The 22,989-nt window shown below is 37.4% G+C and overlaps 3 protein-coding genes across 3 annotated transcripts in view; 2 read left to right on the top strand and 1 right to left on the bottom strand.

Annotated features, from left to right (window-relative positions):
- LOC132677163 (uncharacterized) overlaps nucleotides 1-22,989 on the bottom strand; it is a 286,729-nt gene that overhangs the window by 89,083 nt on the left and 174,657 nt on the right. The window lies entirely within an intron of this gene.
- On the top strand, nucleotides 7,692-8,733 carry LOC132674265 (olfactory receptor 56A3-like). Its single transcript, XM_060626941.3, has one exon. The coding sequence runs from the start codon at nucleotides 7,774-7,776 to the stop codon at nucleotides 8,731-8,733; it is 960 nt and encodes a 319-aa protein (XP_060482924.2). The 5' UTR covers nucleotides 7,692-7,773.
- Nucleotides 19,250-20,197, top strand: LOC144613076 (olfactory receptor 56A3-like). The gene has a single exon (XM_078433985.1). It carries the CDS (start codon nucleotides 19,250-19,252, stop codon nucleotides 20,195-20,197), a length of 948 nt encoding a protein of 315 aa, XP_078290111.1.

The following is a 22,989-nucleotide window of genomic DNA, read 5'->3' as shown; positions in this document are numbered from 1 at the left end:
AACAAATCACAATAGCAGAGTATACACAGATAACACCAGAAATACTTTCTGAAGTGCTAGGCCCTGGACACTCTATGACTGCCTCCTAATATACCATTATTCTCAGGAGCTGTAAACATGAACAAGCTTTCATAACATGCAAAAGAGAAACCTAGACAAAATGACAAGATGGAAGAATTCTCCCCAAAATAAAGATCAAGAAGAAACCACAAATAGGGATTGGCTCAAAACAGGTAGAAGCAAAACAGTTCAGAAGCAATCTGAACAAGAATTTAGAACAACAGTTGTGAGAATCCTTGCTGGGCTTGAAAAATACATAGAAGACACCAGAGAAGCCCCTGCTGCAGAGATAAAAGACCTAAAAACTAGTCAGGCCAAAATAAAAAATTCTATACCTGAGATGCAAAACTGACTGGATGTAATCATAATGATGATTGAAGAAGCAGAGAAATAAATAGGTGATACAGAAGATAAAATTATGGAAAATACTGAAGCTGAAAAGAAGAGGGAAAGAAAACTATTAGATCACAAATATAGACTTGGGAAACTCAGTGATTCCTTAAAGCACAACAGTACCTGTGCGATAGGAGTTACAAAAGAGCATGAAAAAGAGACCAAAGTTTTATTTGAAAAAAATTAGAGCTGAGAACTTCCCCAATCTGAAGAAAGAAACAGGCATTCAAGTCCAGGAGGCACAGAGAACTCCCCTAAAAGTCAACAAAAACATGTCAACACCAAGACACACCATTTTGAAACTTGCAACAGACCAAGATATGCATACCAAAAGCATCAAAGCTTAGAAAGGACCAGAGAACACCATCAGAAACTCCAACGCTACAGGCAACATAATGGCCATAAATTCGTAACTTTCCGTATTCACTCTAAACGTCAATGGACTCAATGCTCCAATCAAAAGACATAGGGTAACAGAATGGTTAAGAAAATAAGATCCATCTATATGCTGTTTACAAGAGACCCACTTTAGACCTAAAGATATCTTCAGATTGAATGTAAGGGGATGGAGAACCATCTATCATGCTAATCGTCAACAAAAGAAAGCCTGAGTAGCCATAATTATATCAGACAATCTAGACATTAAAAGAAAGACTGTATCAAGAGATGCAGAAGGGCATTATATCATAATCAAGGGGTCTATCCACCAAGAAGACCTAACAGTTGTAAACATTTATGCGCCAAATGTGGAGCACCCAAATATATTAATCAGTTAATCACAAACATAAAGAAACTCATCGATAGTAACACCACAATAGTAAGAGACTTCAACACCCCACTCATAGCAATGGACACATCATCTAATCAAAAAAATCAACAAGCAAATAATGGCTGTGAATGACACACTGGACCAGATGGACTTAGCAGATATATTCAGGACATTTCATCGTAGAGCAGGGGAATACACATTACTCTCCAGTGCACATGGAACGTTCTCCAAAATACACCATATACTGGGACACAAATCAGGCCTCAGCAAGTACAAAAAGATCAAGATCATACCGTGCGTATTTTCAGACCACAATGCTATAAACTTGAAATCAACCACAAGAAAAAATTTGGAAAGGTAACAAATACTTGGAGACTGAAGAACATCCTGCTAAAGAACAAATGGGCTACCAAGAATTTAAAGAGGAAATTTAAAAGTGTATGCAAGCCAATGGAAATGATAACACCACAACCCAAAACCTCTGGGATACAGCACAGGCAGTCATAAGAGGAAACTATATAGCAATCCAGGCCTTCCTAAAGAAGGAGGAAAGATCTCAGACACAAAACATAACCTGACCTTAAAGAACTGGAAAAAGAACAGCAAATAAAACCCCAAACCAGCAGAAGACAGGAAATAATAAAAAAGAGAGCAGAAATTGATGCTATTGAAACCAAACCAAACCAAAACAAAACAAAACAAAATAGTAGAACACATCAATGAAACCAGAAGCTGGTTCTTTGAATGAATTAACAAAGTTGATAAACCACTAGCCACTTTGATCAAAAAGAAAAAGGAAAGGACCCAAATAAATAAAATCAAGAATGAAAGAGGAAAGATGACAACCAATACACCAGAAATATAAACAATAATAACAGCAATTATATGAGCACCAATATGAGAAATTGTATGCCAATAAAATGGCAATCTGATAGAAATGGACAAATTCCTGGAAACATATACACTACCAAACTTAAAACAGAAAGAAATAGAAAATTTTAACAGATCCATAACCAGTAAGGAAATCGAAGCAGTAATCACAAATCCAAAAAACCAGAGTCCAGGGCCAGATGGCTATCCATGGGAATTCTATGAAACATTTAATGAAGAGTTAACACCTATTCTCTTGAAGCTGTTCCCAAAAAATAGAAATGGAACGAAAACTTCCAAACCCATTCTATGAAGCCAGCATTAACTAGATTCCAAAACCAGAGTCCCCACTAATAAGAACTATAGACCAATTTCCTTGATGAACATGGAGGCAAAAATCCTCAACAAGATATTAACCAACCAGCTACAACAATACATTAAAAAATTATTTACCATGACCAAGTGGGATTTATACCTGGGATGCAGGACTGGTTCAATATCCGCAAAACAATTAACGTGATTCATCACATCAATAAAAGAAAGGACAAGAACCATATAATCTTCTCAATAGATGCAGAGAAAGCATTTGACAAAATACAGCATCCTTTCTTGATAAAAACCCTCAAGAAAGTAGGGACAGAGGGATCATATGTGAAGATCATAAAAGCCATATATGACCGACCCAATGCTAATAACATCCTCAATGGGGAAAAACTGAGAGCTTTCCCCCTAAGGTCAGGAACAAGACAGGGATATCCACTCTTGCCAATGTTATTCAATATAGCATTGGAAGTCTTAGCCTCAACAATCAGAAGACACAAAGAAATAAAAGGCATCCAAATTGGCCATGAGGAAGTCAAACTTTCACTCTCCGCAGGTGACATGATACTCTATATGGAAAACCCTAACCATTCCAAAAAAAAAAATAAATAACTTCTAAAACTGAATCATGAATTCAGCAAAGTTGCAGGATATAAAATCAATGCAGAGAAATCGGTTGCATTCCTATACACCAACAATGAAGCGACAGAGAAATCAAGGAATTGATCCCAGTTCCAATTGCACCAACACCCATAAAATACCTAGGAATAAATCTAACCAAGGACGTGAAAAATCTATACACCGAAAACTATAGAAAGCTTATGAAAGAGATTGGATAAGACACAAAAAATGGAAAAAGATTCCATGCTCCTGGATAGGAAGAATAAATATTGTGAAAATGTCGATACTACCCAAAGCAATTTTCATATTCAATGCAATCCCTATCAAAATAACACCAGCATTCTTCACAGAGCCAGAACAAATAATCCTAAAATTTGTATGGAACTAGAAAAGACCCCGAATAGCCAAGGCAATCTTGAAAAAGAAAACCAAAGCAGGAGGCATCACAATCAAGGACTTCAAACTACTACAAAGAGGTAATCATCCAGAGAGTATGGTACTGGCACAAGAACAGACACTCAGATCAATGGAACAGAATAGAGAACCTAGAAATGGACCCACAAACGTATGGCCAAGTAATCTTTCACAAAGCAGAAAAGAATATCCAATGGAATAAAGACAGTCTCTTCAGCAACTGGTGCTGAGAAAACTGGACAGCGACATGCAGAAGAATGAACCTGAACCACTATCTTACACCAAACACAAAAATAAACTCAAAATGGATGAAAGACCTCAATGTAAGACAGGAAGCCATCAAAACCCTTGAAGAGGGTTTTGACTTGGCCGCAGCACCTTCTTACTCAACACGTCTCTGGAGGCAAGGGAAACATAGTCAAAATGAACTACTGGGACCTCATTAAAATAAAAAGCTTCTACACAGCGAAAGAAACAATCAGCAAAACTAAAAGGCAACTGACAGAATAGGAGAAGATATTTGCAAATGACATATCACATAAAGGGTTAGTATCCAAAATCTATAAAGAACTTATCAAACTCAACACCCAAAAAACAAATCATCCTGTGAAGAAATGGGCAAAAGACATGAATAGACACTTCTCCAAGGAAGACATCCAGATGGCCAACGGACACATGAAAAAATGCTCAACATCTCTCATCATCAGGGAAATACAAACCAAAACCACAATGAGATACCACCTCACACCTGTCAGAATGGCGAACATTAACAACTCAGGCAACAACAGATGTTGGCGAGGATGCAGAGAAAGAGGATCTCTTTTGCATTGTTGGTGGGAATGCAAGTTGGTGCAGCCACTCTGGAAAACAGTATGGAGGTTCCTCAAAAAACTAAAAATAGAACTACCCTACGACCCAGCAATTGCACTACTAGGCATTTATCCACAGGATACAGGTGTGCTGTTTCGAAGGGACACATGCACCCCCGTGTTTATAGCAGCACTATCAACAATAGCCAAAGTATGGAAAGAGCCCAAATGTCCACCGATGGATGAATGGATAAAGAAGATGTGGTATATATATACAATGGAGTAATCCTTGGCAATCAAAAAGAATGAAATCTTGCCATTTGCAACTACATGGTTGGAACTGGAGGGTATTATGCTAAGTGAAATTAGTCAGTCAGAGAAAGACAAATATCATATGACTTCACTCATATGAGGACTTTAAGAGACAAAACAGATGAACATAAGGGAAGGGAAACAAAAATAATATAAAAACAGGGAGGGGGACAAAGCATAAGAGACTCATAAAAATGGAGAACAAACAGAGTTACTAGAGGAGGTGTGGGAGGCGGGATGTGCTAAATGGGTAATGGGCACTAAGGAATCTACTCCTGAAATCATTGTCGCACTATATGCTAATTTGGATGTAAATTTTTAAAAAATTAAAAGAAAAATAAATAATGCTCACAACTAAAAACAAAATAGAATTAATTATTGATCATTTGGGTGTAGATCATTTACATAAAAAAAGAAAAATACATAATTGTAATTAAACCGAAATCAAAAAGAATGAAGTGGACTTACAAGAGTAACAGGGATAGTTGTTCATGATTTACTGTTGAGTGAAAACAAAGAACAACATCAGATTTATGATCCACTATATTTATAAAATTCAATCCATTCATCTTTCCATAGGTGGACATATAAGCATATTTAAGTATTCCTAAGATTAATTAGAAAGACATATTTTAAACACACTGGAGCTTTTACTTTTCTAAAGAGAAAAGAAATAGGAGTGAAGTTGAGGTATTCAGGGACAGGGAAATAAAAATAGAGTAAAAGAAGACCTTTAAAGAAACTGATGCTGACAGCACAGCCCAGGGAACACGGTCAATGCTACTGTACTTGTGTTATATGGTGATGGCTGGTAGCTATACCTGTGGTGAGTGCAGTATAACTTAACTGTATACACTTGTCGAATCACCATGTTGTACACCTGAAACTAACGCAACATTGTGTGTCAACTACAATCAAGTTTTTAAACTGAAACGTAAGAAAGAAAAAACAAACTGATGATGCTTGCTCCCATAATTTGAGGATGGGAATAATTCACATGAGGCTCAAAATGAAATAGAAACGACTCCTGTTTCCTAGTATACAGTTGTATACACATCCCATTTGAAAAATCTTCCATTACAGCAAAAATCATGATAGGACTCTCTCTTTTAAAAACACATTGCATTTTCTCAGGAATATTTTTTCCAAGTTACTCTTGCATTCTTATCATTATAACGCCATGATGAAAGTCATTATAAATTTACATCAGTCCATTTAACAGCATGGTTTGGGAGGCACCTATCTGCCAATGGGCTGCAGGAAGCCCATTGGAACTTCTGAGTGAGATTATTAGACCCATGGAGGACACCCAGTGTGCCTGTGCAAACGAGTGTGAACGTGGATGGATGGAAGGATGGATGGATGGATGGATGGATGGATATAAGACCCCGAGCCCCAGGAGACCAACTGCCTACAGGACGCAGTCAGTGTTGGGCTGGATTACCAGAGCTCCTTCCTTTTAGAGAGAAAGAAAAACATTTCCTTCTCCTACCTGCCTGCTTGTCTCCCAGGAGGGCCTTTTAAGCACAGGGAAATGGGGATGGAGAAGTTCCCTGAGGGCAAAGTCCCTGATGCTCTGGAGTTATAACTACACCCAGCTATTTCAGGAACTAGCCGGAACTCCAATATCAGTGGAGCCAGACCCCTGCTCACATCCTCTGTAAGTGAGTCTGGATAGAGGGTGCCTGAGGGGCAGCTATACCAGGAGTAGGCAGAACACTGGGCATGGTGGGGGGAGACATTTCTCTTTAGTCCAGATCTGTGCTCCGTTCCATTCCTGAGTCACTACTGTAAAAGTAGTGCGAAAACAGGATAGGAGAGACCGTATGCTGTCTCAGATCAGGAGGCACGTGTGAGAAACTGTACTCTGGAACCTTCCCTTTTGCTGTTCTCTTGCCTTTTTACGTATTTTTGTGGGTGCTTCCAGAGATGCAGAGGGGCAGGAATTTGTCCATAGGAGATGAATGGGGATGGGGGTAGGAAGCCTGGAGAGTGTATCATCTGGCGCTTACTTAGATGATTCGGAGTTTTCAACTGTACACGCTAAAATGTAGTGGCTTTATGGCAAACAATCTGCCCACAAATGCTTGAATCATGGGGGAGGAATTAAATTTAATCTAAATAACATTAGACGTTGAAGACAGAGACCACAACTGGGGTCAGTGGGAGTAAGAAAGTGGTTCCTCAGTTTAAGCTCAATCTAAAGAATCTCTAAAGCTATGCTGCAAAAACAGAGAATTGTGCCCAGATGATCACTGAGGTATCCATCACTGGATGCACACAATAATGTCCTAAACAATGTTTAGGAGAGATGTTTAAAGTTCTCTGAGAGTCACTGGAGTTCGGTGGTCCCTACAATAAAAATTAATGATAATAATAATAATAATAATAATAATAATAGAAAACAATAGACACAACATGGAAAGAAACTAAGAAGAAAATTATACTCAGAGCAGTGGAAGCAGGAGTCAGAGTGTAAGTGCAAGAGAAAGAAATATTCCAGATTTCTGGAAACCTGCCCAAGGATTACATGTGCATGAGGGTGCATGAGAGACAGTCATGTATCTGAGTCCTTACTTGGCCCAGGTTTTGCTACTTATCAGGGCATATTGTGTATTTATATGTCATATGATAGTCTATGCGGTCAAAAAAAAAAATAAGGAAGAAACTTACAAGTACAAATTTAGACACTCAGCTAAAACAAAGGAGTTCCTAAGCAATTTTCCCTTTCTTTATGTTTCTGCAAAGAAATGACTTTCTATTTAAAAGAAAATCAGGGGTGCCTGGGTGGCTCAGTTGGTTGGGTTTGAGCCCTGTATTGGGATCTGTGCTGATGGCTCAGAGCCTGGAGCCTGCTTTGGATTCTGTGTCTCCCTCTCTCTCTGCCTCTCCTTTTCTCATGCTCTGTCTTTCTGTCTCCAAAATAAATAGACATTAAAAAAAAATTTTTAAAGAAAAAATCAAACACGTATAAATGAACCATATTATCACAGTCATCTATTGTTTAGTACTAGAATTTTCTGAATAACATACCACAAAGGATGTACAGATGATATCAAATGGATCTGTATGACCTGCTAGGAATCACAAGTTTCACCTAGATGAAGCAAATTGTTCTAAATTCATGTGTCTTAAGTCAGTAGCTAATGTTTATCCTAATTTTATAGGTCACTAAAAGAAAGCTATAGAAATATATGACAAAATATGACAGCACATCAAAATGGCACCATCTCCGTTCAGGTTTCAGACTTCCTCCTGAATTGTTTTGCCAGGTCCCCCAGCTGGAAGCTCTGGTTGTCCCTGCCACTCAGCCTCCTCTTTCTCCTGGCCATGGGAGCCAATAGTGTTCTCCTGATCACCATCTGGCTGGAAGCCTCTCTGCATGAACCCATGTATTACCTGCTCAGTTTCCTGTCACTATTGGATATCGTGCTCTGCCTCACTGTCATCCCCAAGGTCCTGGCCATCTTCTGGTTTGACCTCAAGTCCATCAGCTTCTATGCCTGCTTCCTCCAGATGTACATCATGAATTGCTTCCTTGGCATGGAGTCCTGCACATTCATGGTCATGGCCTATGACCGCTATGTAGCCATCTGCCACCCACTGAGGTACCCATCCATCATCACTGACCATTTCGTAGCCAAAGCTGCCATTTTTACTTTGGTCAGAAATGCACTTCTTACTATATTCATTCCCATCCTCTCTGCCCGGCTCCATTATTGCGGAAAAAATATAATTGATAATTGTATCTGTGCTAATCTCTCTGTGTCCAAGCTCTCCTGTGATAATATTGCCCTTAACAGAATTTTCCAGTTAATTGTGGCCTGGACTCTTCTAGGCTCTGACCTGACCCTCATCATCTTCTCCTATACCTTCATCCTACGAGCCGTTCTTAGACTTAAGACAAAAGGGGCAGCTGCCAAAGCACTGAGCACTTGTGGCTCTCACTTCATCCTCATCCTCTTCTTCAGCACCATCCTGCTGGTTTTTGTTTTTACCCACATTGCCAAGAAAAAAATTTCCCCTGATATCCCTGTCTTACTTAATGTGTTACACCATGTAATTCCTGCAGCTCTCAACCCCATTGTCTATGGGGTACGAACTCAGGAGATTAAAGAGGGGATTAGGAAATTACTGAAGAGGGCAAGAGAGAACAGAAAGTAATCATGCTCTTGCTTGGCTCTTCTCAAAACCACAATCAGAAGGCAGGGACAGGGAGACAGAAATAGTCCTAATCTTCTCATTGGGGCATGCCTGATGATGAAAACGATATGGTTTCCCTTTACCCACAGTCACATCACACTTCTTACCCACCATGGGTTTCTGAAGAGACTAAGGATATGGCCCTCCTTTCCCTACCTGACTTTGTCCTCAAGTCCTTTGGTCAGAACTGCCTCCCTAACAGCTTCTCAAAAACATGAGCCACACTTCCGTCTCTGGAACTATTTGCTTATTGTTCCTCTGTCTACATAGCTCCTTCCCTCAGGTCCAACGGGTCTCTATGACCACAGTGTTTAATACCTAACAATATTCCCCCAAAGCACAGAATATGTCCCAACATCTTCTCTGTTTCCCTGTTCTGCACAGCATTTATCACTATCTAATGACCATAAAAGTTCATCAACCTGTTTAGTCAGCCTACATTCACTAACGTTTAAGGAGCACCAGGGCAAGAATTTTTGCCTGATGTATCTCCAGCCCAAACAGTGTTTGGCGTATGGTATAGACCCATGATATTTGTGAATTAATGGTTTAATAAACGTTGGAGAAATAATTGAATGTAGGCTAGTTCCTAGGAATATAATTCAGATATGGTCTGTTTTCTATATGAGTTTTTGTATTAGGTATCATGTGTGAGGGAGACCCTATTTCATGCCACATTCCATGATCTGAGCATTGTATGGAACATCTCCATAGGGCAGGTGGGGGCTTAGCCGTAAGAGCAAAAGTATATTTTTAGGAACTTTGAATTTGAATACACATGGGATATTCAAGTGGAAGTGTATAATAAATACTTGGACTTATAGGTTTCATACTCAAGTAAGATGTACCCTTGGAAGAAATAAAGATGTGCACTTGGGATAGACCACAGATCCTCGCTGAAGCCATGGGAGTAGATGGAATGGCCAAAGGAAAGAATATAGAATAAGAACATAAGAAAGCACACCAAAAAGACCCCATATCATCCTTACCTTCTGGTATCAAGAGATTAACATGGAGATAACATGAAGTAGTGGTCAGTGGATGAGAAGAAAATACAAGAGAATCCCAGAAGAAAGCACTTCAAAATAGATTGTGATCAATTAAGAAGCTACAGTCAACTTTATTCAAGGTTACCTGTAGAAGTATGGGGCCCCTGTGCATATAAACAACTTAGTGTGTAAAATGCATTACAAAATGTATGGGCCCATGTGGTCCCATAATAAAATGTAAGGGTTTATCAATGAAAAGTTAGAACAACGGGTAGAGAAATAATTCTTACGTATGTATCATTGTTCTGTCAGTATACATAAAGATATTTTTGTAGTTTCAAGGCACCATCTTAACAAAAGAGAGGACATAAAATATATTTGAAAAAATTATGGCTGCAAGTTTCCAAATCTGATAAAAATTATAAACCCAGAGTTCCAAGAAGCTCAATGAAACCCAAAAATAAGAAAAATGAATATAACTATACTAGGGGTACATCATAATCAGACTGCCCAGAAGAAATGATAAAGGAAAAAAATGTAAATCCAGATCAAAAGACACATCACATTGGTGCCTGGGTGGCTTGGTTGGTTAAGCCTGGGCTCAGTTCTATTGCCATTCATGGGTTAAAGCCCTGCATCCAGCTCTCTGCTATCAGCCCGTAGCCTGCTTGAGATCCTCTGTTTCCCTCTCTCTCTGCCCCCGTCCCACTCCCTCTCATGCTCTCTCTCTCTCTCTCTCTCTGTCTCTCAAAAACAGATAAACATTTTTTAAAAAGACACATCACAATTGTCTAAATTTAGGATGACAGTGGATCTTATCAGAAACAATGCAAGTAAGAAGACAATAGAGCAATATCTTAAAACTGAAAGAAAAATCTTGTTAAGCTAGAATTCTGTATCTCTCAGTAATACTCTTAAAACAGATAAATGCTTTTTTTTTTAAACAAAAAACCAGAATAATTTTTCTATAGCAGGGTCACACTACAAACATTTGTAAAGTTTCTTTATCCAGAAGGAAAATATTATCAGATGTAAATATAGATCTAAACAAAGGAATGAAAAGCATTAGAATTTGTTACTACATGGGTAAATATGTAAGGTTATTTTATTACTTAAATGCCTTTACTTGCTTTTTGCAAAAATAATAACAATGAAGTATTTAATTTATAACATACAAAAAAGTACAATGTATGAAAATAATAGCATAAGCCAGGAAGGAATTAGATCACTGTTAAGTTATTACATAATACACAAAATAATATAGTATCCCTTGAAGATAGACTGTAATTAGAGATGTGAACTATAATCTCTAAATCTCTAAATCAATCTAATCTCTAAATCTCTAAAGCAAGCCTCCAAAATAGTTAAAACTCATAAGAAAAGAAGATAGAATGAAATGTTTTAAAGAATAATCCAAAAAAAAGGAAAAAGAGGAGAAAAGAAAAAGAGAAAGCCAAAATGATACATTTGAACCCAACCACACCCATGATTCAAAATAAGTATAAATGAACTAAATACCCAATTAAAAGGCAGAAATAGTCAGACCAAGAAAAACAGAAAAAACAACTCATTTAAGCACTGCTCACATTAAATGCACCTCATACAAAAACAAACATGTTAAAAGTGAAAGGATGGGAAAATATACAGCACTAATAACAACACCAATCAAAAGAAAAAAGAAAGAAACAAACCAAGAAACAGACTCTGAACTATAGAAAACAAACTGATGGTTACCAGAGGGGCGGTGGGGGGGGAGGGGGGGGGTGGGTGAAAGAGGTGACGGGGATTAAAAGTACACTTATCCTAAGGTGCCTGGGTGGCTCAGTCAGGTAAGCAGCCCACTCTTGATTTTGGCTCAGGTCATGATCTCAGGATTCCTGAGTCTGACCCTACATCGGGCTCCACACTGACCATTGGAGCCTGTTTAGGATTGCTTTCAGTCCCTCTCTCTGCCCCTCCCCCACCCATGCACTTGTGCACTTTCATGCTCTCTCTCTCTCTCTCTCTCTCTCGCTCTCTCTCTCACACGCGCCCACTCTCTCCCTCTCAAAAAAATAAATAAAACAAAAAATAAAAACATAAAATAAAGATTTTAAAATTTAAAGAGTACACTTATCAAAATGAGCACTGAGCAATGTGTAAAATTGCTGAACCACTGTATGTACACCTGACGCTAATACAACACCGTATGTTAACAATACTGGAATTAAAATTAAAAATTAAAAAAGAAAGAAAACCGGAATGAATATTATAATACCAGAAAAGATGAGTTTCAAAGCCAAACACAACAGTAGAATGTACAATATTTCAAACACACTGAACATTTACCAAAATAGGTCATATTCTGGGCCATCATACGAATTCCAGTACACGTAAAAGAATTCATGCAGCATATATTTTCTGACTATAGTGGAATGAAATTAGATATCAATATGAAGTGATCTCTAAAATAAGACCAAAATATTTGAAAACTTAAAAAGACACTTGTAAATAATCCACGAGAGAAAGAAATCCAAATAAAGAGGCAAAAGAATTTTGAACTAAAAAATAATTAAACTACAACGTGTGAAATTTTTAAAATGCCACTAATGCAATAACGCTGACCCTTGAACACTGTCAGGGTTAGAGGTGTCCATCCTCCACACAGTAAAACATTCAGGTATAAATTCTGACTCTCCAAAAACTTATCAACTAATATTAACTAATATCAACTAATATTATCAACTAATAGCCTATTGTGACTGGAAGATTTGCCAATAACCTAATCAACCAACTCACATTTTGTATGTTATGTATAATATACTCTATTCTTACAATAAACTGAGCTAGAGAAAAGAAAATGTTAACAAAATAAAAAAAGAGAGAAAATACATTTATAGTGTTATATTTCATTTATTGAAAAAAAAAATCCCCCTAAAGGACGTCCCCACACTTCAAATCCATTTGTTCATGAGTCAATTCTACTGGACACACATATGTAGCATGAAATTCTTATTTCTGAAACACTACACCTGCAAACAATGACCAAATTCAACCACTAAAAACAACAACATAAAGAAGAATAAATTTAACCCAAAATAAGGAAAAGAAACAAACAATATAAGAGGATCAATGAAATAGAAAAAAGAATATAATAGTAAAAGTTATCAAACCAAAATATCCTACTTTGAGAGGAGTGATAAAATGTCCCCAGAGACTTAATGAAAGATACTGGAAATACGAAGTTGGATATTCAGTTATAAGAAAAAAACTAATTGTTTTAAAAAATAAAGCAGTTGCTATAAAGCAGTCAGGGGATGAGCTGAATAGCAGAATAAATAAAGCTAAGTGCATGTTAATAAGTTGGATCAGACCAAGGACATTTGTAGTCCTGTTACATAAAGTTCAGAAGACACAGAAAGAAGGAGGAGAAAATGGCTGAGAGATGATATGAGAGCATGTCAAAATATAATTTGGTCTAATAAGAGTCACATAAGAAGGTAAAAAAATACAACAGGAACATACTTAAAGTGACATGAATAACTGCTCAAAACTTTTTAAAATGTAAGACTGAAGTTGAAAGTATTGTAAAGAAACAAATCAGGTGTTAAAAAAAAACCTTCTGGATATATTATGGTATCAGAGGAAAACAGTCCATTCTAAAGGTTGAGTGAAGGTCACATACCACCTTTGGTGACATCCTAAATGGACTCTGAGAGTCTGATGTATGCTGGTGGTATTTTGGGGATTGGAAGTTGAAAATAAAAGGATGGGTTGGGGTGCCTGGGTGGCTCAGTCGGTTAAGCGCTGACTTTGGCTCAGGTCATGATCTTACAGTTATGGGTTCTAGCCCCACATCTGGCTCTGTGCTGACAGCTTAGAGCATGGATCCTGCTTTGGATTCTGTGTCTCCCTCTCTCTTCTGCCCCCCCCCCCCCACCCACCTGCTTGTGCTTTGTCTCTGTATCTCAAAAATAAATAAACATTAAAAAAAAAAACTTTTTAAGAAAAGGATGGAGTAGAAATAAAAGTAAGTCAGAAATAAAGCAATTTTAGAAAAAAACAAAAAAATGATTTAAAAAAAAATTAGCATCATATATGGAGGTTTTAATATGGCCACAAATTCTTTAACACTCCTCCCATACAGAAGCTGAGTCCAGTTTCCCTCCTGCTCAATCAGCGCTGGCTCCAGTGACTCACTCGTAAGCAAATGAATAAGGCACAAGTGATGCTAATTATAAAACACATGTAGAAAATAATAATCTACCAAATTTTTGTAAAACCTAAAAATGTTTGGATAGATTCAAATGGGAACTCACCCAACCATAGAATAGTACATACAACAAAGCAATAGTAATACAAATAATGTGGATTGCTGTAGTAAGTGAAAACAAACACACAATGATGGATCATATACACAGCCATATGTGCATGAAATGTGGTATACAATAAAGCAGACTTCTCAAATTAGTGAGGAATCAAATATTCATCTCTATATAGAGTTAGAAAGTTAAAAATATACACAAGATAAAGAGATAAAGATAAGAAAGACAAAAATTAAGTTATTAGTTAACACTATAAGCAGAACTGGTACAGCACCTCCCTCAACAAAACAGAGGGTGTTCAGACCATGCCCTGTAACTGCCATTGATGGACCCCACCCTGTTGGCAGTAACCCACACTTCAGGGATCATGAGAAGTCTAGTAGCCACCAGAAGAGTGGCCAGGGTAGTGCTGAGGTACTAGCGGACTCAAAGTAGACAATATTTATAAAACAGGCAACACAGTATTTCATATTTTCACAGTTGTTTTGAATGTATCAGTTTGTAATGACCTAATACCACTCTTACTCTTCACAATGTAAACCAGACTTAAATACATCAATATGAAACCTAATGCACTGAGTTTTAAAAAAATAAATAAATAAAACCAAATAAAAGAAGCATCTTTGTGATCTTGTGGAATGTTCCCTAAATAAGATCCATGGAGAAACTCTATTCCTAGAAACATAGAGATTTTGCCTTGGTCAAACTGAGAGATGTCCATTGAGTAATGGACTGCAGATGCTAAAATTGAAGGCTTTACAACAGACTAGAGAAGGTATTAGCAATATCTATCCATCAAGAGGCTCTAGTATTTAAAATATGCAGAGGGGAACCAAGCTGGCTCGGTCCATGCGACTCTTGATGTTGGGGTCATGTGTTTGAGCCCACATTGGGTAGAGAGATTACTTAAATAAAAATAAATAAATAAGAATAAAAATAATAAATAAAATAAAATACGCACAGAGTTTTATAAGTATGTAAGCAAAACAAAAATTAATAGAAAAATCAGGTAAAGGATGTGGACACATAAGTCACTGCCACTAATGGCTGAATAGTATATGAACAATGCTCACTTATCAGATAGAAAAATAAATTAAATATAATAAGATACGAATTACATCCATCTAGTTTTTTTAAAGAAAAGATAATAGCATCAAATGGTGTAAGGAATGTGTAAAATAAAGAAAATTTAGGATTTCTATTGAGATATTTAAATACTTTGGAGAGAAATTTGGTAATTCCTAGTTAAATTAAATATTTTTATGTTATAACTGAAAAAATCCTCCACATCTGTCTACTTTAGGTCTATAAGAGAAGGTGTACAAGGAAATTGACAACAACATTATTTTTAGTACAATTATAGTTCACTTGGGTGTTGACTACTTCCATAAAAAGGAAAAATGCACATATTGGAAATAGAACCGCAGTCAAAAAGAATGAAGTGGGTGTACACAGAAAAGCATGGACAGATGTTTAAGATTTAGTGTTTACATCCGATCTATAACCCAATGACATTTATATAAATTCAACATCCAACCTTTTCTCCCCTAAGCATACAAGTAGCTAAATAAGCATACTTAAGATTAATTAGGTGTATTTTAAGAATCCCGGAGTTTTTACTTTCTGAGGGAAAAGAGAAATAAGAGCGATATTGAGATACACAGAAGAAAGAATAAAAACAAATCAAAAGAAGGGCTTTCAAGAGACAGATGACAATGACACATCATAGGGAATATAGTCAATGGTACTGTAAAAGCTCTGTATGGTCACAGATTGTAGCTACACTTGTGGTGACCATAGCATAATGGATAGGCTTGTCGAAACACATTGTTACACATCCGAAACTAGTGGAAATTTATCTGTCAACTACACTCAAAAAAACTAATGAAAATAAATATATAATGAAGAAACCAATCATGTTTGCTCCAATTATGGAAGAGTATGAAAAATTCACATGAAGTTCAAAATGAAAGTTAAAAAAAGGAACAATCATGGTTCCTAATACACAGTTATACACACATCCTACTTAAATTTTTCTCACTAAAGGGAACATTTCTATTGACTTTTCTCTCTGAAAAACATACTGCATTTTCTCAGGAATATGGTTTTCAGGTTTCTCTTGCATTTTCATCATTATAATGCAATGAGAAAAGTCACGATAAGTTAGTATGAATACATTCATTAGGATGGTTTGGGGGGTACCTATCTAAAAATTGTGTTCTGGAAGCCCATGAGAACTTCTGAGCGAGCTTATTGGACCCATGGAGGGCATCGAGTGTGCACATGCAAATACAGTGAACATGGATGGATTGATGTAAGACCTCTACCCCCAGGAGACTAACTGCGTACAGAACACAGTCCATGTTGGGCTGGATTACCAGAGCTCCTTCCTTTTAGAGAGAAATAAAATCATTTGCTTTTTCCACCTGCCTGCCTGTCTGTCCCAGGAGGACATTCTAGGCACAAGGAATTAGGGATGGAAGGTTCCAAGAGGGCAAAGCCCCTAAGGCTCTGGAGTTATAACTATCCACAGATACTTCAGGAACTAACTGAAACTCCAATATCAGTGGAGCCAGACCCCTGCTCCATGCTCTGTAAGTGAGACTGGATAGAGGGTGCCTGAGACACAGCTATACCAAAATTAGCCAGAGCATAGAGGAGATCTTTCTCTTTAGTCCAGATCTGTGCTCCATTCCATTCCTGAGTCAGTATTGATGAAGTAGTCTGAAAATAGGGCAGTAAACACTGCATCCAGTCTCAGGTCAGGAGGTACATGTGATAACCTCTGCTCTGAGACCTTTCCTTTTGCCCTCCTCTTGCTTCTTTGGATCTTTTCCTGGGTGAATCCAGATATGCAGAGAGTAGGAATTTCTTCATAGGAGATTAATGAGTGGAAGGAGTCAGGAAAGCATATCATTTGGAGCTCAGATTAGAAATTTTTGGGTTTTCATCTGTGAATATGAAAATTTAGGAGTTATGGGCAAAGAATCTGTCCATAAATGCTTGAATCATGACATAGGAACTAAATTTAATCTGTACAACTACAGGACTGAGGACACAGACATAGTTGGAGCGTTAGTGAGAGTCAGAAGATAGTTCCTCAGATTTCAGCTCAATCTAAAGAGTTTCTAAAATCTACTGCTGCCACAAACAGAAAATTGTGCACAGATCATAGAGGTATCTGTCACTGTTCAGATCAATGATGTCTGAAAAAGTACTTGGGAGAGATGTCTCACAATTCTGTCTGAGTTTATGGAGTTAGGTGGTCCCTAAAAACCCTTCCCTTCTTCAAACAGGGCTTCCATAGTGCTATGCTGGGGCCTGTCCAGCAGCCTGGGAAAAAGTTTGCCCTGCAGGTTCTCTGCTTTTGTCATTGCCCTTCAACCTCACTTGGCTTCTTCATTCTGTCTCTACCTGGAACCAGTAGTTATTAGCTCTAGGTCCTCAGCCCTCACGCTTCATTGGCTAGCTCTGATTGCAATCCAAGATTGAAAGAGAGGAGAAGAAAAACATACATGGTCTCAGATGCTTTACTTCTAGGGTAGGTCAATGCTTGTTGAATCAATTGTAGAATGAAGAATATGTAGGAACATTCCAGAGAAAAGAGGAGAAAGAGTCAGTAAGTAGAAAGAACAGATAAAAAAAGTCCTCCTAGGCTGTCCTCAGAAATTCTATCCTGGTGCTAGACACAATTATCCCAAAGTACTTCAGGAGAAAAAGAGAACATACTTCTTCCTCTTTACTTCTCCATGGATACTCATGTCTGAATTGCCATTTCTTCCATGTGGCTGTACTCTCCAAAGCCCATTTCAAGACTTTTACCTCTGTGCATTCAAAGAAACCCTAATTCGTTCCAAGAATACTCTGACACCCTTGAAGAAGGAAAACTTCTTGGAGATGGTAAGATTTGTGTCTCTCTTGCAAAGGTTAGTTGAAACAATTCTGTAGAGAGTAGAATCAGAGAATACAGTAAGCAAAGATCAAATGACTAAACCTAAACGATGAAAATGGTGTTTAGGGGAATATTTTAAATTCAGCAGCCTGATATTGTACACGCTGTGGGTCACTGTGGCAAAGACTGGTCTGAGCTAGTGCTATTAGTTATGCCTCAAACCTATATGTGAATGAATCCTATGAGAAGTTTGACAGAAAGACAGAGTTCAATGAACATAGCGTTTAAGACAGGAGAAGGACCTTAGGTCAAAACTGAAGGCTCAATGTTTTTTCCTATGGGTTTTTATCTTCAGAAATCTCCTGCACTTCCAGTATCTCCCAGCCTTTGTGGCCACTCCACCATGGCAAAGCATAGAACTACTAGACAAGAAAAAATGGATTATTATATTGAAGATATAAAGAGAAACAGAAAGGGAATAAAAGAACTTTAAAGGTAGACTTTATCACCTTCACACTATTGCAATCAGAATTATCAAATTTCATCTTGTTCCATGACTGGTATCACTCTCTCATACCTATGTGTGATTGCCTAGGCTCCTTTTAAGACTCTTTCTTCCAAAAGATAAGAATCCTACAAATATAAACATGTATAGGGGAGGGGCAGTTATTTGGCAGGACCATACCAGCCTAATTACAATCACTTTTTAGACAAAATGAAAATTACCCTACGTTACTTTCAGGGTACCATTTTAAAATATAATTAAACTCCATTTGAAAACTCAGAATGGGGGTGCCATGGACAACTAGGGACATTCACCTGAGTCCCTATTTGTGCCAGTTTCAACTACTCACCTGCACACATTGTTATGGTTAAATTATCATATAGTAGTCTATGTGGCTATTAAAGAAAATCAAAACCCAAAGGAAGAAACTTGTAAGAACAAATTTAGCAACTCACTGGTCACAAAGTAGTTCTAAAGTAATTTTGTCCCTCTCTTTACTTTTGGCAAAGATACAACAATTCTATTAATAATCATCCTTGAAAGAATCAAGCATGTATAAGTAAACCATATTACCTCTGTTCTCTATACTGTTCACTGGTAAAATCATCCAAGTAGCAAGGCACAAAAGATAAACAGATGAAGTCACATGGCTCTGGATAACCCGAGGCTCGTGCATTTCACCTAGGTGAAGCAAATTTTCTAAATCCAGGTGTCTTGAGTCAGTATCCAATTTTTATCTTAATTTTACAGATCACTAAAAGAAATCTATAGAAATATATGACAAAATATGACAGCGCACCAAAATGGCACCATCTCCTCTGAGGTTTCAGACTTCCTCCTGAATTGTTTTGCCAGGTCCCCTAGCTGGAAATTCTGGTTGTCCCTGCCCCTCAGCTTCCTCTTTCTTTTAGCCATGGGGGCCAATAGTGTCCTCCTGATCACCATCAGGCTGGAGGCATCTCTGCATGAGCCATTGTACTACCTGCTCAGCCTCCTCTCCCTGTTGGACATCATTGTCTGCCTCACCGTCATCCCCAAGGTGCTGGCCGTCTTTTGGTTTGACCTCAAGTCCATCAGCTTCTATGCCTGCTTCCTCCAGATGTACATCATGAACTGCTTCCTTTCCATGGAGTCCTGCACATTCATGGTCATGGCCTATGACCGCTATGTAGCCATCTGCCACCCATTGAGATACCCATCCATCATCACTGACCAATTTGTAGCCAAGGCTGCTGTCTTTATTTTGGCCAGGAATGGCATTTTAACAGTACCTATCCCCATTCTTTCATCCCGACTCCATTATTGTAGGACAAATGTCATTGAGAACTGCCTCTGCGCCAATATGTCTGTCTCCAGGCTCTCCTGTGATGATGTCACCATCAATCGCCTCTACCAGTTTGCCGTAGGATGGACCCTGCTAGGATCTGACCTCATCCTCATCTTTCTCTCCTATACCTTCATACTGCGAGCTGTGCTGAGACTCAAGGCAGAGGGTGCTGTGGCCAAGGCCCTGAGCACATGCGGTTCCCACTTCATCCTTATCCTCTTCTTCAGCACCATCCTTCTGGTCTTCGTGCTCACTCTTGTGGTGAAGAAGAAAGTCTCGCCTGATGTGCCAGTCTTGCTCAACATCCTCCACCATGTCATTTTCTCAGCCCTCAACCCCATTGTGTATGGGGTGCGAACCCAGGAGATCAAGCAAGGAATCCAGAGATTACTGAAGAAAGTGTGGTAATAAGGACAATTAGATCTCTGCATTCCTGACATAAAATGAGTTTTGAATCAATAATGGGTGAGTGGGCTTAATCATATCTATGAATTGCAATCTCGAAATAGGTAATTTGAATATTGTGTCTTCTTTAAAAACTTAAGCTTCACTGTTAAGTTTCCCTTTTCTCACTTCTCCTTTAGGAATATCTTTTGCCCCTTTTGCCTTTTCCCATACATATTATCCTATATTGACAAAATACTGAGATTCCTTGGGGGAGGTCCCAAAATGAGAAATTTATGTTCCTGAATATACAGCTGTTATTATGTCATGCCTTTACATTCTTAAATACACAACTGTGGCTATTTGGGGGTAGAGTTGTGTAACATGTAATGAATTCTTATTCTCATTTCTACAGAAGGGATCATATTGGAGAAAAAGATATAGCAGTGAAATTTCACTCCTGAATATGGAAGGTTGCTACTTCTCTCTAACTGGGTCTGAAGTTGGGTGATCATTCTAAATGAGCATTGCAAGAGGACAGGGTTTTTCTGTCCTGGATTTCTCATTTGTGCAACAATTATCAATGAGGTCGATTATAGTTAAGAGACTCTTAAATTCTCCTCCGCAATGGATTTGTGCTTTGCACATTTATCTTTTCAATCCAGAGTGTCACAGTTTAGTTCAATCTAGGGTGTGCAAAAATAGTTTAACTAATGAGTTAAAGATTTCAAAGACTGTGTATATGATCCAGTAATAATAATTTAAATATAAAAAATATAATATCTGAACATTTTTTTCATATTAACTGAACAATTTCTAAGAACACTTTGTGTCCTGGGAATTCTGTTAGCTATTAAGACTCAAAAATATACAGAAAAATGTGGCTTTTGGGAGCTCAAAGTTTTCTTAGGAGGAATAAAATATGAGTTCCAGGAATATATTCTCAATGGGAAAGAATGGGGAATGGGGTAATGTACCTACTGGTAGTAGAGTAACTGGAAACTTAAGAAAGCACTGGATAGAGAGTTAAAAGTCTGAATTACAAGCCTTGAACAGCTACCAAAAAAGGATGGCTTCTTGGAAACAAAAGAGGTGGTCTCATTGTGTTTCATGTTACTCATCAGTTACTCCTGAGAATAGTGAACAATTGTTTTAGAAAACCCTTTCTAAATATAAGCTTTTGTGCCTCAGTAGCAACCTATAAGTAAGTTTCCTTGTTTATACCATGAAAGGAAAATCTCTAAACCATCTAATGCCAAAATTGTCGCCCAAATCTAGGTCTTTCAGCCTTCACAGAAAGCACCTGGATTCATCCTTGACCACTTAAGCTTTCATTCAGCACAAGTCTGTTCATTTATTTTAGTTCTCTGCCTCACAGTGATGAATAACAAGTTGGTATTTCATTCCTCTGCTTCTGGTTATCACTATGAACTACTATTTGGAAAGTAAACATGTACTCACATAATTAAGAAGCAATGGTTAAAAGCATACAATCAACATTTTAACTGGGAATAATATATTTATCAAAGGTAAAAAAAAGAATGTCAAGATCTAATTAGGTTCATACCATAGATAACTTTTTTCTTTCTTACTTGAAAAAGAATTCCCCAATATCTCATTCTCTCACCCATTTCAACATAAGAAAAATGACTTTGTTGAAAGTGTGCATAACCAACAGAAAGGTCTTATAAATATGAAGAAATAATACGTTAAGATAAATTGAAGCTACTATCTCTTAGGAAATATTACAAGTCTACTAGTTTAAACACTATCATATATTAACATCTGCTCATTAAGGGACCAAAAACTTTCAGGACTAATCTCTACCAGAATCACATTGCATAACAAAACCAGATCTCTCCTATCAGCTTTCAAAAAATTTGAGCACTGAATGTATAAAAAGGGCTACATCAGTCTCCAAATTAGACTGATAAAATCTTTGTATTTTAAACATATATTTTTGTTAAGTACTGGGTGTTGTATGTAAGTAATGAATCTCTAAATTCTACATCTGAAACTAATATCACACTGTGTGTTAACTAACTGGAATTTAAATAAAAACTTGAGAAAAAAATGTTTTGAAAGCTTTGCTTTATTGTGTTTATACACAGCTTTTACAGGTTTATGGCTCACATCAAAGCAGTATTGACAGATCCATTTGATAAACAATGGATCAGTATTGACAGATCCATTTTATCCATCTGATAAACAGATTAACGATGGCTTTATCCCATTAAAATAATTGATACTAATAAGTATCTCCTCTAGAACAATGTTGTCCAATGTGAGCCACACACACAGACTTAATTTTAAACATCTTAGAAGCCACATTAAGATATAAAAAGAAAAGCTAAATGGATTTTAATAATTATTTGTTGAATCCAATATGTCTAAAATACTATCATTTCAAAACTTAATAAATATGAGAATTTAATAAATATATCTCATTCTTTTTTTTGTACACTAGATCTTCTAAATCGAGTGTGTACTTTACATTTATAGCATATTTCAGTCAGGACTATCACATTTCAGGTGCTAGTAGATAATCAGGACTATCACATTACATGTGCCAATAGATACCATATGGATCAGTGTAGCACAAGACATATGGATTTTTTTTTTTTATTTTTTAATATATGAAATTTACTGTCAAATTGGTTTCCATACAACACCCAGTGCTCATCCCAAAAGGTGCCCTCCTCAATACCCATCACCCACCCTGCCCTCCTTCCCACCCCCCATCAACCCTCAATTTGTTCTCAGTTTTTAACAGTCTCTTATGCTTTGGCTCTCTCCCACTCTAACCTCTTTTTTTT

The sequence above is a fragment of the Panthera onca genome, chromosome D1, assembly GCF_046562875.1.
Source record: "Panthera onca isolate mPanOnc1 chromosome D1, mPanOnc1 haplotype 2, whole genome shotgun sequence".
Classification (NCBI taxonomy): domain Eukaryota; kingdom Metazoa; phylum Chordata; class Mammalia; order Carnivora; family Felidae; genus Panthera; species Panthera onca.
The sequence above is the reverse complement of the archived record's forward strand: the minus strand, read 5'-3'. Positions and strand labels throughout refer to the sequence as shown.